The sequence below is a fragment of the Gorilla gorilla genome, chromosome 7 (assembly GCF_029281585.2).
Source record: "Gorilla gorilla gorilla isolate KB3781 chromosome 7, NHGRI_mGorGor1-v2.1_pri, whole genome shotgun sequence".
Lineage (NCBI taxonomy): Eukaryota > Metazoa > Chordata > Mammalia > Primates > Hominidae > Gorilla > Gorilla gorilla.
In genome coordinates, this window is record NC_073231.2 from 139,041,843 (window position 1) to 139,054,386 (window position 12,544).

At 46.2% G+C, this 12,544-nt stretch overlaps 1 protein-coding gene across 2 annotated transcripts in view; it reads left to right on the forward strand.

The window, feature by feature from the left end:
- CCN4 (cellular communication network factor 4) overlaps nt 1-12,291 on the forward strand; it is a 39,040-nt gene extending 26,749 nt beyond the window's left edge. The window contains exons 3-5 of one of the 2 annotated variants that reach the window (XM_004047550.5): nt 2,438-2,698; nt 7,334-7,527; nt 9,354-12,291. In XM_004047550.5, coding sequence (XP_004047598.1) covers nt 2,438-2,698; nt 7,334-7,527; nt 9,354-9,653 — 755 coding nt within the window. In that variant the 3' untranslated portion in view covers nt 9,654-12,291. The remainder of the gene's footprint in view (nt 1-2,437; nt 2,699-7,333; nt 7,528-9,353) is intronic. The other variant, XM_004047552.5, reaches the window with a different exon arrangement.
- Nucleotides 12,292-12,544: the final 253 nt, after the last annotated feature.

Here is a 12,544-nt window from a genome sequence, read left to right on the forward strand (position 1 = left end):
CAACAGTTTCGTGACCTTGAACAAACGAATCATTTAACCTCTCTGAGAGCTTTCCTGCGCATCAAAGGAGAGAAATGAAACTCTCTTCATGAAGTCATTGGGAGAACTGAATGAGATAATGTATCAGATGATACCTGGCACTAGATCAGAGGGTCAGTTGATGTTAGCATCTTTCCTTTCTGCACCTCCTGCATGGATAACCGCACCCCAAAAAAAACAGTAGCCGCAGCAAGGTTCACACAAACCTGGATTCTGCTTCCCGCTGTGGTCACCTTGGACGTGATGTGTCTTCACCTTGCTGAGACTTTGTTTTGCTATATATAAAGACAAAGATGATAATGTGATAGTGTTTCTGTACAGAATAAAATAAGTAATGCAATGCACAATACAGAGGAGACCCAGTATCCAATAATAGAGACAGTACTTCGAAAACCTTCATGCTTGCTAGACATTAGGATTATTGCTATTATTAATAGCCACCTTTGGGCAAACCCTGAAGGACAGAACTGTTGGCCCACTGCAGATTCCAAACTGCTTCTCCTTGGGTGGCCACTCATGATGTCCGGGGCTCTTTACCTGCATTTCCAGAAGCTGTCCTCCAGAGAGAGCATGGTATCAAGGGTGATATCTGGCCCAGAAGTTCCCAACTCTCCCTGACTCCAAACTGGCTTAACTAACTCCACATGGCCACTTGGTTGTCAACCAGCCATCTCGCGCATAATGGAGAACACTTGAGTCCACCCAACCCAAACCCTGCTTGTCCAAAGAGGACAGAGCATCTTCCTCCTTCTCGACTCCTCTCCTTTCCCCCACACAGCCCCTCTGTCAGTAAGTCCTGGCAGCTCTCCTTCCAAATCTGTCTGGAAGCCGAGCTCTTCTCTTTCTGGCTTCAGACCGCTCTCTCCCACCTGGGTCTCAGGGTGGTCCCCCATGCTACCTTTGCCCTCTGACTCAGCACCGTGAGTGTTCTCATGTCCTCAACTCAGCACCATGAGTGTTCTTGCAAAGCATACTTTTCATCATTCATTCAGCAGTTGCTTACTGAGCACCTACTATGTGCTAGGCTCTAACAGCTTGGCACTTCCTCTGAGCCTACAAGGAAGCCTTCTCTGACCTCCTCTCCTTCCCTTTTCCTTCTTGTCTCCCCTCCTCAGACCTCTCCCACAGCCCAGGCTTGCTCCCACCTGTGGTCTTTTTACTTAAGTGGGCCCCTCCCTACCTGGAAATCTCCTCCCCCAACCCCTGGGCGGGCTTCCTTCCTCACCCCCTTCAGGCTTTGCTGAGCATCATCACCCAGTGAGGCCTTCCCCATCCACCTGATTTAACCCTATTCCCATTTGCTCTGAGAATACTCACCAGCAGCACTAGAGGCTGCAGCATTTACCCCAAAATAACTTTGCCACAAAATATCTCACTTTTGTTATTCTATTCACATCATTCTAGAATACCAACTTCGAAAAACAAAAGATATCATTCTATTTACAGCATTGTGTTTTTTTAGTAGTGGTATTTCCATTTACAAAATATAGTAATTCTCGATCACTGAAAATGTCAAATCCTAGAAAATCCAGCATTCCTATGCATAATTGTTCTTCAACAGTTGGCTGGGATTCACTTGATGAATCTGATTTTTCTGAAATAGATTGTTCTGATGATTCAGACAATTCTGATGTTAGTTCTGTTTAGAAAGAACTCCAAGAAACAGTTTTTATATTTTATTTTTACATGGAAAATCAGTCAGATTTGCTTTAACCTCAAAAAGTGTGTTTATGTAAAATTAAATGAGCTCTGGCAGCTAGCTGAACTTTTTTTCTAAACAGGGAAAGGATTATTAATAAATTTGCAACTGTCTCCCCCCTCCCAACTCCCCCTCCCTGCTCCACTTTCTCCCAGAGACTTGTAACTGCCAACATTCCATATGACCTTTCCACAGCATAAGCTCTTTGAGGGCATGTCTTTTGTCTGTTCTGTCCGCTATTGAGTCCCCAGCACATAGAAGGCCCATGAATGTGTATGGAATGAATGGAACACATGTTTCGAAGTGTTCTGGCTTTTTTTTTACAAGTCGGTCACCTTCAGAACCATGAGCCCTAACGGCAGGTCTTTGTCAGTACCAGGCTTTGTGCCTGGTGCTGGGGACCCTGCAGGGAGCAAGCCAGCCAAGTCCCTCGGAATGCTGCATCCTTCCACTCCCTGGGTGCTGGCTGAAGCTATAAAGGAACTCCTGCACTCCCTTTGCTGAAGTTCCACCAAACACTCAGCCCTGCCCTGTGCGCTCTCACACCTCCCTGCCTTTGCCTTTGTGCCTCTGTTCCTCCTCCATGCTGGGAGCCATCCCCGGGATTGGGGCATGGTCCACATGGAGCCCCTATAAAGGCAGCTGGGCCAGCCAGGGGCACCAAGGCCACTGGGCCTGACCGGCCACCTGTGTTTGCAGAGGTGGTCGGTGTGGGCTGCGTCCTGGATGGGGTGCGCTACAACAACGGCCAGTCCTTCCAGCCTAACTGCAAGTACAACTGCACGTGCATCGACGGCGCGGTGGGCTGCACACCACTGTGCCTCCGAGTGCGCCCCCCGCGTCTCTGGTGCCCCCACCCACGGCGCGTGAGCATACCTGGCCACTGCTGTGAGCAGTGGGTATGTGAGGACGACGCCAAGAGGCCACGCAAGACCGCACCCCGTGACACAGGAGCCTTCGGTGGGTGTGGGCCCGAGTGGGCTGGGGGTGGGACCCTACAAATGGGTTGTGGACCCTCCTGGAACTCTGACCACCATAGAATGACTCATTCCCCAGTCCACTACCTACTAGCTTTGTGACCTTGAGAAAGTCATACCTCCCCTGAGACCCTATTTCCCCATCTGTAAAACAGAAATAATCCCATCTGTCTAGTCTGTCCTGTGGGATCCTCCCAGCATAAAATGAGGAGTGCTTTGTAAAGAACAAAGCCCTAAAAGTGCAATCCACTATTATCCTACTAAAGAGTTAGGGATGGGTGGTGGAAGAAGGGTGGGTATGTGGGTACCTGAGGAGAGGAGGTATGAGCAAGAGGAGATGGGTCTAGTAGAAGCTTCATGATGATTTGGGGCTTCCCCCTTGCTATGAAGATGGGTGGGCAGGTGAGATTTCAGCCAGGTAAACCAGATAAGAGGAAGCCCTGGAAAAGAAGAGTGGGGACAGGCCCAATTGTTTCACTGCTGCTTACTGGAATCTAGCCCAGTGCCATACACTTAGCAGGTATCCAATTAATGTTTGTCATACTGATGGGTGGGTAGATGGATGGATGAATAGATAAATAGATGGATGAATAGATAGATGGGCAGGTAGATGGATGGATGGATGGATTGGTGAAGAGATGGATGGATAAATAGATGAATGTATAAATAGATGGATGAGTGGATGGATAGATGACAGATGAATAGGTGGATGATGGATGGATGGATGGACGGATGATGAATGAATGGGTGGATAAATAGATGGATGGATAAATAGATGGATGTATGAGTAGATGGGTGGATTGATGAGTGGATAGATGAATTGATGGATGGGTGTATAAATAGATAGATGGGTGAGTAGATAGGTGGATAGATGAATAGACAGATGAATGTATGAATAGGGGGATGGATGGATGGATGTATGGATGGATGGATGGATGGATATATGTATAAATAACTAGATGAGTGGACAGATGGATGGATGAATGGATGGATGGATGAATTGATAAATGGACAGATGGATGAATAGATAGATGGATTTATAAAAAATTGGATGATTGGATGGATAGATGATGGACAAATAGGTGAATGATGGATGGGTCAATTAATGGATGGATGGAGGATGGATGGCTGGCTGGATGGATAGATGTATAAATAAGTAGACGAGGGGACAGATGGATGGATGGATAGATGTATAAATAAGTAGACGAGGGGACAGATGGATGGATGAATGGATGGATGGATGAATGGATGAACTGAATGGATGGGTGGATGAATAGGTAGATAGACATATAAATAAATGGATGATTGGATGGATAGATGACGGACAAATAGGTGAATGATGGATGGATCAATTAATGGATGGATAGAGGATGGATGGATGGATGGATGAATGGGTGGGTAGGTGGATAGATGGATGGGCTAATGAGGATCTGAACTAGGGCAGTGGGAGTAGAGGCAGTGAAGAAGGAACAGACACAAGAGGCATTGCTTGAGTAAGACTGAAGGTCTTAATGTCAATCTAGTGCATGGGGTGAAGAAGAAAGAGGGACAGAGGCTGACTCCCAGGGCTTGTCATTGCCTAGGATCAAATACAAGAGAAGGAGCACATTTGGGCCAAGGGAGATCTACTTTGTTTGAAACAGACTGAGTTTAAGGCAGAGTGCCCTGCCCACGGGATCTTAAGAGGAGCTTCCAGTTTCTCTTTATGGGGAGGAAGGAGACGAAATAGGAGAGCTCTGAAGTCATCTGCTTGGAGCTGCTGGTGGTGATGGCTGGGATGGCCTGAGGGTAACATCCATAGTGAGACAGAGGGGGCCTGAGGCAGAGGTCTGGGAATGCTGACATGTGAAGGGTGAGCAGAATAAGAGGAGGCATGGGGAAACAGAGAGGAGGGTTGCGATGTATGAAGAAAACCAGGAGCATCTGATGCCATGGCAGGCAGCTGATGAGGACATTTCTAGAGGAAAGTGCTTACGAGGCAAGCAGTAGAGAGCAGTAGAAAATGGCAATAGAGTGGGAGTTCTAAGAGTATTGGTAGTTTTTTTTAAAAAAATTATATATGCTGAAGATTGCTCAGGGACGGTGTGGGGCAGGTTTCTCAAGCTCGGCACTGTCAACATCTTGGATGAAAGAATTCTTTGTGGTGGGGTTGTCATGTGCACTGGAGGATGTTTAGTAGCAATCTAATGCATGACTACTAAATCCCAGCAATCTAATCCCTGGCCTCTGCCCACTAGATGCCAGAAGCGCCCTCTCCCTCAGAGATGTCACAACCAAAATCACCTCCAGACATTGCCAAATACACCCTAGGAGACAAAATTACTAGGTGGTGAAGCAGTCCTGTGAGGATAGGAGGAGGCGTGGAGGAAAGCTTTGTCCCCAGCAGCCCCAGGGCAGCAAGGCAGCTCTCCCACCACCACCTCCCCAGCAGGGCCACACAAGGGTCACAGGGGGAGCAGGGAGGCAGAAGCTATCTGCCATTGTGTCTGGCCCAGTGACCCTGTTCTGACCGAGCACAAGCGGAGCCCCTGCCTAGCCGAGGTGACCCAAAAACCAAAGCCTCTTTATCCTCCTGAGCAATTCCCTCCCCACCACCTCCCAAGATGCTTGCTGCTCCAGCTCCTGTCAGCCCTGCCCCTCCTGTCCTCGGATGCCTCCCATTTCAGGTCTTTCCCTCTCTCACTCAGTGATTCCTGCATTCATTCATCAATGTTCCCAGCACACCTATAAGCTTAGAGGAACTGACTTACCTTTCCTCTTTATCCTTCTAATCCTAGTTAGATTTCTCTTCTTTTCTGTGTTTATCTTTTCCCCTCTCTTTCCCTCCCTTCATTATTTTTATTACTTTTATTACCTTCCTCCTGTTTCTTTCTCTCTCACATGCACACACGCTTTTTCTCTCTCCTCCTCTCCTTCTTTCTCTCTCTTTTCTCTGAGCTTCCATCTGTCTTTCCATCCCTTCCCTGTCTGCCTGTTCCCTCCTCTCCTCATGCACATGTGTGTTCGGATGGGACAGGCCTCCTCTCCACTGCATCTTGTTCCATCTTTCTGTGGGCAGTTCTGTCTTAACAACTTTTAACCTGCTTTGGTCTCGAGCTCACTACCATTTTCCGTTTTTCAGATAGTTAGAGAGCACCTACTATCTTCTAGATGCGGGAGATACATGCATCAATAGGACCATCCAAGAGTGGGTAGTTGAGTTGGCTGACAGTCAAATGACCACACAGACTAACATTAACTAAGGGCTTTAGCTTACTAAAGGCCGGGGACAGCCTGGGTGCTTTCATAGGTGTGAAGTCATCTTTTCTATCATGGCACTAGAAAGAGATGCTATAGCCAACCCCATCTGCAGGTGGGGATCCTGAGGCAAGGAGGTGTGAGCTAGCTTATTGGAAGTTACATAGCCAGCAAGTAGCAGTGCTGCCAGTTGAACCCTGGTGATTTGACTTTGAAGCCTGTATGTCCTTTTTTTTTTTTTTTTTTTGAGACAGTCCTGCTTTTTAGACCAGGCTGGAGTGCAGGGGCGCGATCTTGGCTCACTGCAACCTCTACCTCCCAGATCAAGCAATTCTTGTGACTGAACCTCCTGAGTAGCTGGGATTACAGCACATGCCACCACGCCTGGCTAATTTGTGTATTTTTTAGTAGAGATGGGATTTCAACATGTTAGCTAGGCTAGTCTCAAACTCCTGACCTCAAGTGACCCACCTGCTTTGGCCTCCCAAAGAAGCCTGTGTGCCCTCTTACTCACTATGCCCTCAGCATCACTGCGACAAAATGTTAGGTGCTGGGATGTAGCTACTTGCCTTTGAACTTCCCCCAAATAAACTTTCTCTCTGCAGAGGCAGGAGAATGTCTTTTAAAACTCTTATTCCTGGTCAGGCATGGTGGCTCATGCCTGTAATCCCAACACTTTGGAAGGCTGAGGCGGGTGGATCACCTGAGGTCAGGAGTTTGAGACCAGCCTGACCAACATGGTGAAACCTCATCTCTACTAAAAATACAAAATTAGCCGGGCATGGTGGCCCATGCCTGTAATCTCAGCTACTTGGGAGGCTGAGGCAGGAGAATAGCTTAAAACCCAGGAGGCGGAGGTTGCAGTGAGCTGAGATTGTGCCATTGCACTCCAGCCTGGGCAACAAGAGTGAAACTCTGTCTCAAAAAAAAAAAAAAAAAAAAAGTCCCATTCCCAGCACCTAGCAAGATGATTGATGCATATTCAGTAAAAATCTAGGCCCTATTATTGTGTTGCCAGCCCCACAGGCAGGTGTTATTGTTCTAATAGGGAGACAGGCCCAGGGTGGGTTATCTAAGATCACACAGCTTATAGGTGGTAGAGCAGAATTTGAACTGGGATCCACCTGTCTCTAAAGATGGGTTTCCTCCCATGCTTCCACACTGCCTCTCTTGATCAGAAACATACAAGGAGCTGAGAACATGTCCTCCACTCCCTGGGTACCTTTGCTGATTAGAGGCTAACTTGCTGTCCTGTGGGGAGGTACAGCCAATTTCTGTGTTCCTCTGAGTTCTGGGGACCGCAGACCTTAGTGTGGTGAAAGTGAGGGTTGGGGGCTGGTGGGAGCTGTAGATTCATGCAGATTCTGTTCCCCACACACAGATGCTGTGGGTGAGGTGGAGGCGTGGCACAGGAACTGCATAGCCTACACAAGCCCCTGGAGCCCTTGCTCCACCAGCTGCGGCCTGGGGGTCTCCACTCGGATCTCCAATGTTAACGCCCAGTGCTGGCCTGAGCAAGAGAGCCGCCTCTGCAACCTGCGGCCATGCGATGTGGACATCCATACACTCATTAAGGTGGGTCCAGAGCAGGTGTGGATGTCTAGACTTCACAAGCAGACAAATCTGGGTTTGAGCCTGGCTGCTGAACTTCCTCGTGGGGAGCATTTGTAAAGTGGGAATAGTTAAGCTCACCTGGTAGGTCTGGTGTAACAGCTATTTCGGATAATGCAGGTCACCAGATTGGTGCGTTGTGAATTTCAGTCAATGGAAGCTTTGGTAGGTATCATATTATTCGAATCAGGATCACTCCAGAGAAACCTCAGGGACCCTCAGGAGTGGTCTTCTATAATGATTCTGAGGGATCCTTACCAATTTCCATCCTCCCTTCACTCCTGTGCCAGCCCACCCACACACAGCAGCCACACTGGGTGATATAGAGAGCACTAAATGAGGCTCAGGACCCCTAGAGTCAAATGTCTACTTGCATTAATTGCATGTGACTGTGGCCAATCTCTGCTCATCACTGAGCCCCCATTCCCTCATCATTAAGATATTGGAGTTGATCTCTGAAATCCCTTTCAGCTTTAAGAGTCCAAGATAATTAAAATAAAGCATCAAAGAAAATTGGGCCATATTAGTTTGAGCCCCAGTCTCAGAGTTAAAAGTGGATCTGATTTATCTAATTCAAGTCCCCCTCACTCATGCCTTAGGAGTGGTCAGCCTTTTGTCACAGGAAAAACAAAGCAAAACAAAAAATTCAACAGTTATTCCATTTTTGGAATGCTGATGTTTCTTAGGGATGTTGAGGACAGGGTTGCCTCCCATGTAGAAAAGACAGCACAGCTTCTTGTGATCCTCTTCAGACATCCAACATCACTCCTCATCCCCTAGACACCTTCTCCAGTCATCTATATATTGATCAACTGGATCCATTTTTCTTCTTCCTTCTCCTTCTTCTCTTCTTTCTCCTTCCTCTCTGATTATTTTTCCCTGTAATATTAGCTTTTGTATTTTCTGCGCTTGGTATACAGTAAGCATTCCATAGACATCTCTTAACTGAAAACGTACATGGAAAAGGTACCAGCTGCAGAGGAATGACAGCAAAGGTCGTTAGCTGAGTGAGATGGCTCTACCATTACTGGACCACGTAATGCAAGTCCAAGCCAATTTTGATTTCCAACCAATTTCTTTCCAGAATTATGTGCCCTCAGAGGGTTTCCCAAATTGGGCAAGCTTCATGCCGCCATACAGCCTAGATCTAGCATACTGTTTACACAGTAGACCCTGAGAACCCTCAATCCAATGGGTTTAGTAAGTGCCTACTCTGTACTAGGCATGGAATTATACCACAGAAACACAGAAAGAACAGTAAATCTCAAGTGGCCCATAGCCCAGTGGAAGGTAGCGTTACCTTTAATGTCAACCATTTGAATACATTGAATATTAAAGGTATGTGTGAAAGGCCACGAGAGGCAAAGGCAGGAGGGGAGGTTAGGGCAAAGCATGTCCCCTGAGTGTGGAGTCCCGACGCCAGTTCTGCCACTAGCTAGCCAGGGGAACTTGCTTGGATGAAGGAGCTACATAGGCTCCCCATGTTGGTGAAACCATGATGAATGACTGGCCATAGGCAAGACAAAAATGCAGGACAAAAGAGAAACTGCAGGCTGTGAGATACAACCCAAACAAAACATTTTTCTCTGTGGTCCTCCATTTACCCCTGTGCGGTATGCTGGATCTCACTGTGTTTGCTGTTGTCCCTCCTTGCTTGAGGATGCTGTGAAGCTGAAAGTAAGGTGGAATGCTCCCACATAGTGAGAAGGGAAAAACTGGGGGCTCAGGGGAAGAAGGTGGTTGTCTATTCTCTGAGCACTCCCACTGAAACCTCCTTTCCTTTCCTTCAGGCAGGGAAGAAGTGTCTGGCTGTGTACCAGCCAGAGGCATCCATGAACTTCACACTTGCGGGCTGCATCAGCACACGCTCCTATCAACCCAAGTACTGTGGAGTTTGCATGGACAACAGGTGCTGCATCCCCTACAAGTCCAAGACTATCGACGTGTCCTTCCAATGTCCTGATGGGCTTGGCTTCTCCCGCCAGGTCCTATGGATTAATGCCTGCTTCTGTAACCTGAGCTGTAGGAATCCCAATGACATCTTTGCTGACTTGGAATCCTACCCTGACTTCTCAGAAATTGCCAACTAGGCAGGCACAAATCTTGGGTCTTGGGGACTAACCCAATGCCTGTGAAGCAGTCAGCCCTTATGGCCAATAACTTTTCACCAATGAGCCTTAGTTACCCTGATCTGGACCCTTGGCCTCCATTTCGGTCTCTAACCACTCAAATGACGCCTGATGGTGCTGCTCAGGCCCATGCTATGAGTTTTCTCCTTGATATCATTCAGCATCTACTCTAAAGAAAAATGCCTGTCTCTAGCTGTTCTGGACTACACCCAAGCCTGATCCAGCCTCTCCAAGTCATTAGAAGTCCTGCTGGATCTTGCCTAAATACCAAGAAATGGAATCAGGTAGACTTCTAATATCACTAATTTCTTCTTTAGATGCCAAACCACAAAACTCTTTGGGTCCATTCAGATGAACAGATGGAATTTGGAACAATAGAATAATCTATTATTTGGAGCCTGCCAAGAGGTACTGTAATGGGTAATTCTGACGTCAGCACACCAAAACTATCCTGATTCCAAATATGTGTGCACCTCAAGGTCATCAAACATTTGCCAAGTGAGTTGAATAGTTGCTTGCTTTTGATTTTTAATGGAAAGTTGTATCCATTAACCTGGGCATTGTTGAGGTTAAGTTTCTCTTCACCCCTACACTGTGAAGGGTACAGATTAGGTTTTGTCCCAGTCAGAAATAAAATTTGATAAACATTCCTGTTGATGGGAAAAGCCCCCAGTTAATTCTCCAGAGACAGGGAAACGTCAGCCCATTTCAGAAGGACCAACTGACTCTCACACTGAATCAGCTGCTGACTGGCAGGGCTTTGGGCAGTTGGCCAGGCTCTTCCTTGAATCTTCTCCCTTGTCCTGCTTGGGGTTCATAGGAATTGGTAAGGCCTCTGGACTGGCCTGTCTGGCCCCTGAGAGTGGTGCCCTGGAACATTCCTCTACTCTTACAGAGCCTTGAGAGACCCAGCTGCAGACCATGCCAGACCCACTGAAATGACCAAGACAGGTTCAGGTAGGGGTGTGGGTCAAACCAAGAAGTGGGTCCCCTTGGTAGCAGCCTGGGGTGACCTCTAGAGCTGGAGGCTGTGGGACTCCAGGGGCCCCCGTGCTCAGGACACATCTATTGCAGAGACTCATTTCACAGCCTTTGGTTCTGCTGACCAAATGGCCAGTTTTCTGGTAGAAAGATGGAGGTTTACCAGTTGTTTAGAAACAGAAATAGACTTAACAAAGGTTTAAAGCTGAAGAGGTTGAAGCTAAAAGGAAAAGGTTATTGTTAATGAATATCAGGCTATTATTTATTGTATTAGGAAAATATAATATTTACTGTTAGAATTCTTTTATTTAGGGCCTTTTCTGTGCCAGACATTGCTCTCAGTGCTTTGCACGTATTAGCTCACTGAATCTTCACGACAATGTTGAGAAGTTCCCATTATTATTTCTGTTCTTACAAATGTGAAATGGAAGCTCATGGAGGTGAGAAAACTCAACCAGAGTCACCCAGTTGATGAGTGGGAAAGTTAGGATTCAGATCAAAATTGGACTGTCTTTATAACCCATATTTTCCCCATTTTTAGAGCTTCCAAATGTGTCAGAATAGGAAAACATTGCAGTAAATGGCTTGATTTTTCAATGTCATTTTTCCCTCTTATAGTCTTTCTAGCTCTTTTTCAAAGGACAAGAATATCTGATTTTCTGATAATTTAGGTGCTTAAGCATCCAAAATACATGGGACACACAAAAATCCAGGAATCCCCTGTAGCTTATTCCCTCTTTCCCATCAGAACCAGCTATCATCACACATTTAAAAGATGATTCTGTTTACCCAATGCTGCATATTGAATGTTGTGTAGTTATTCACAGGGAATTCTGTGCAGTGTGCAGAGAGATTCCTAAACAGGAAAAGGACTGGGAATACACCCTCCTCACTGTGACCTCCCCAAAACCTAGTCCAGTGCAAGGTATACAGTGGTGCTCATTAAATACTTGATGAATACAGGAAGCTGTGCATGTGTTCCTACTTTTATTCGAAGCTCTCTTCTTCCAAAGCTACATGAAAATAGAATTTTAATAGTCAAAATTTTATATTAAGTGCCTTAGCAAAAGAGACATTTAATATTTTAAAGAAATGCATGTGTATGTATACATATACTTGTGTATGCGTATGCAAGAATTCTTGTATAAAGAGAATTCACTCCATGAATGATCTCTTCTGTAAGTCAGTATGAATCATGTTAGATTTTCTGAGAGTGAAAACACCTGCCATCTACAAATTACAAGGCTGGATAACAGCTCACTCCATTTGAAATTCAGTGGAAACCCAAGAGCTAGGTTCTTACTGAATTTGCATCTCAATTTGGGAAACTGAACTTAGCTTTCAAAGATCATAGGAAGTCTGGCTGGAGAAACTAGGGATTATTCTGGCAATGGGTGGAGGAAGGTGGTCAGAATAACCCAGTCGCCACTGGTTTTGAGAAATGGAACTATCTTATGCAGAGCCCGGAGGGCAAGTCTCAGAACCATGGGTTGAAGCCATGGAGAAGGAAATTTGGATCCAATGTAATGAAGCTCTTTCTAAGTCAGAATTTCCCTGCAATGGTGTGGCCTGATTCAATAAAAATTAAGAATAATAAATATAATGGAAAAAATCTCCACTGATTGAGTGTTTACTTGGTGCCAAGCACTATGCTAAGTTGTTCATTATCTTATTTAATTGTTACAGCAATTTTGAGTATGCGTCTCTTCACTATTTTATAAGTGGAAAAGAGAAGTGCCCCCAAAAAGTTAGAGCTCAAACAGCAGCTTATTCTACCAGCCCCTGCTCTTGCGGAGGCCTCTAGAAAAGACCTGAATGACTCCTATTGGAGAATCACATCTACAAGGGGCTTCAAATAGACCAAATAGATC